The sequence below is a fragment of the Zingiber officinale genome, chromosome 4A (genome assembly GCF_018446385.1).
Source record: "Zingiber officinale cultivar Zhangliang chromosome 4A, Zo_v1.1, whole genome shotgun sequence".
Classification (NCBI taxonomy): domain Eukaryota; kingdom Viridiplantae; phylum Streptophyta; class Magnoliopsida; order Zingiberales; family Zingiberaceae; genus Zingiber; species Zingiber officinale.
In genome coordinates this window covers 130123938-130127064 of record NC_055992.1, presented here as the reverse complement: position 1 = coordinate 130127064, position 3127 = coordinate 130123938, and the positions used below count along the sequence as shown (strand labels likewise).

General features: G+C 46.6%; 1 protein-coding gene across 1 annotated transcript; it reads left to right on the top strand.

Moving 5' to 3' along the window:
• Positions 1–277: 277 nt before the first annotated feature.
• On the top strand, positions 278–1599 carry LOC121971190 (1-aminocyclopropane-1-carboxylate oxidase homolog 1-like). The gene is made up of 2 exons (XM_042522337.1): positions 278–1205; positions 1278–1599. Exons 1-2 carry the CDS (start codon positions 351–353, stop codon positions 1524–1526), a joined length of 1104 nt encoding a protein of 367 aa, XP_042378271.1. The 5' UTR covers positions 278–350; the 3' UTR covers positions 1527–1599.
• The last annotated feature ends 1528 nt before the right edge of the window (positions 1600–3127 follow it).

The following is a 3127-nucleotide window of genomic DNA, read 5'->3' as shown; positions in this document are numbered from 1 at the left end:
CGACTCTAATTCCGCTTCTCGAGCACTACTTTACAAAGTATAAATACCCAATCCAATTCCCTTTCATAATAATCGAATATTATTATGGAGTATCAGTCTGATTCAAGTATATTTGGTCTCGATCGTGTTCACTATTAGATCACACTTGAAATTCATCTACACATTGAACGAAAATGAACGGCACCAGTGCCGTGATAAAACAGTTAGCCATGGGGGTGTTTTTCCTCTATAAAAAAACAATAAAAAAAATGACGTGGTTGGATATAATAAATTAAACAGAAGCGCCAAAGCTTCTTATCAACAGAGCAAATAGAGTCTCATAAATGCGAAAACGTTCATAAGCTAACTAGATGGCAGCAACCACCGCCGTCGCCGGCGACGGACCACACCCCGTTTCTGACGGCCGCCTGGAAGAGCTACTCGCTTTCGACGCCACCAAAGCCGGCGTCAAAGGACTCGTCGACAGCGGCACCACCGAGCTCCCGCGGATCTTCATCCACTCCCCCGACGAACTCCCGGGTACCAAGGACGCTGCCGCCCCCACCGACCTCCAAGTCCCCATCATCGACCTCTCCGGCCTCGTCCACCGGCGGGAGGAGGTGGTGAGATTAGTCCGTGAGGCGTCGAGCTCCTGGGGATTCTTCCAACTAGTGAACCACGGCGTCCCGCCAGAGATCGTCGAAGCCGCGCTGCAGGGGAACAGGAGGTTCCACGAGCTCAACCCGTCGGAGAAGGCGAAGCTCTACTGCCGTGATTCGAAGATGAGCGTGAAGTATCTCAGCAACAACGACCTGTTCGTGACGAGAGTTGCCAAATGGAGGGACACGCTCTACTGCTCCTTCGGCGCCTCCCTGAATCCCCAAGAAATCCCCAGCGTCTGCAGAGAAGCGACGCTGACCTACTACGAGCAGATGGTCCGCTTGGCTGAACTGGTCTTAGAGCTGCTGTCCGAAGCGCTCGGACTGAGCCGAGACTACCTGAAGAGGCCCAACCTGTCGAGCAAGTGCACGATATCAGCGCACTACTACCCGGCGTGCCCACAGCCGGAGCTCACCATGTGCACCGCCAGGCACTCCGATCCGATCTCCCTGACCCTATTGGTGGAGAATGCGTTCGGCGGCTTGCAGGTGCGTCACAAGGGCTACTGGGTGGACGTTCCGCCTGTTCCTGGTGCGATCGTGGTCAACGTCGGCGATCTCCTGCAGGTAAACAAAATTCTTCTTCGACGTCGTTGCTCTTCATGAAAAATTCTATTGAACGCATTCCTTCTCTGGTAGCTCATTAGCAACGACAAGTTCATCAGCGTGGAGCATCGCGTGTTGGCGAGCCGGCAAGGGCCTCGATTGTCGGTGGCGATGTTCTTTGCTCCAAACACCGACGAGAAGACTCTATATGGCCCGATCGAGGAGATACTGCTGGATGACGAGGTGCCAAAGTATCGAGAAGTACTTTTCGCGGATTATATCAAGTGTTTTTCTGATAGGGGAACCGGAAGGGACTCTCCACTCGAGCAATTCACTCTTTGAAGGAAGAAGAAGTTGATGGCCTGTTAGTTCCATTGCCATTAATAAAAGCCTCTAGGAAGTTGATGGCCTGTTAGTTCAATGCATCATGGAAACAAATTTGCATGTGTGAGACGCAAATCCGAAGGACAAATCTACATGAATTTGTACCCTTTTTTCCCCACTATCTAATCATCTCATTACCCTTTCATTTTTCAGGGCTTAGGCTTCTTTGCTATGAAACATATTGTACAAGAATAGTCTTTTGCCTTTTGCCACATATTGTACAAGAATAGTCGAGTAGCCGTTCGTGATTTACCTCCTTCGTGTTGGTCCTGGGACGGATTGACGGGGGCGCTGGAGACGAGCGTATTCACCTTTTGCCACAATATTGTACAAGAATAGTCAGAACAAGTCATGCTTCATCACGAACATATGTACAAGAATTGGATGAGCTATTGAAAACTTGGTGAAAAATTGTTTCTACTAGCAACAATTGTATAAGTTGAACATATGGTACAAGAATAGGAAACTAATACCTGTTTAGCAGTGACAATTAATATAGAGTTGGGAGTTTGCAAATCTCAGGGGGCGTTTGGTTCTTTCCTAGGAAATGGAATCGAAATAGGAATTAATGTATTGTGGAATGAGAATGGGTATGAGCATGAATCTCACTCTTAAAAGCAATGTTTGATTAGTTGCATATCTTCTATCGGAATAAATCAAAATTTCCTCTTTTACCCTTAAAAGAAAATAAGAGAAAAAATTAGATGTGAGAGAAAGATGAATGTGAGAGAAAAATATGATGAAAGAGAATGATGAGAGAGAAAGTATGATGAGAAAGAATGAAGAGAGAGAATGTAGGTGCAGCGGAGGCCGGCAAGAGGGGGTGAATTGCTGAAATAAAAATTAAACTATACCCTCCTCGGATTTCAACTCAGAAAAGCAATAGTAAAATAATAACAATTAAATCAACAGAAATAAAAAGAGACTCAACAATTAACCTGGTTACAACCAAAGAGGTTGTTAATGCAGGGCAGTAGAAAAAGCTCAGTAGAGAATCTCCTTTGCTGAAGGCGGAGAAGCCTTTTACACACTAACGGCTTAGAACTATTGCTAGGAATTAAGTACATAGTTGAATGTAGAAGTTGTTGTTACTTTCCTAGCTCCAGGAGCCTTTATATAGGTCCTGGAAATCTTATCACGAGAGTCCAAGGCGCCTCCAACAAGGTTCAAGGCGCCTCCAGCTCGGTCAACGGATAAAACTTTATCCGCAGTGCAAACGGTCAAACTGACCTGGCTCAAGACGCCTTAAACAAGCCTTTCAAGGCGCCTTCAATGTTGAAGGTGCCTTGAATATGTTTAAGGCGCCTTGAATATGTTTAAGGCGCCTTCAATATGTTTAAGGCGCCTTCAAAGTTCCTGCTACAGTAATTTCTGCTACAATAATTTCAGCCTCTTTTGTCTCCTTTTCTTCTTCACTTTGGCTTCCGAAGCTCCGTTCTTTTGGGTGATTTCGGCCAACCGAAATAGAGCTTACTCGATCCCAATTTCCGGCCTTCTCCTTGAGCAGCCTTCCGTCCCGGCTTAACGTCCCTCGAACGCCGCACACGCTTTTCACACCC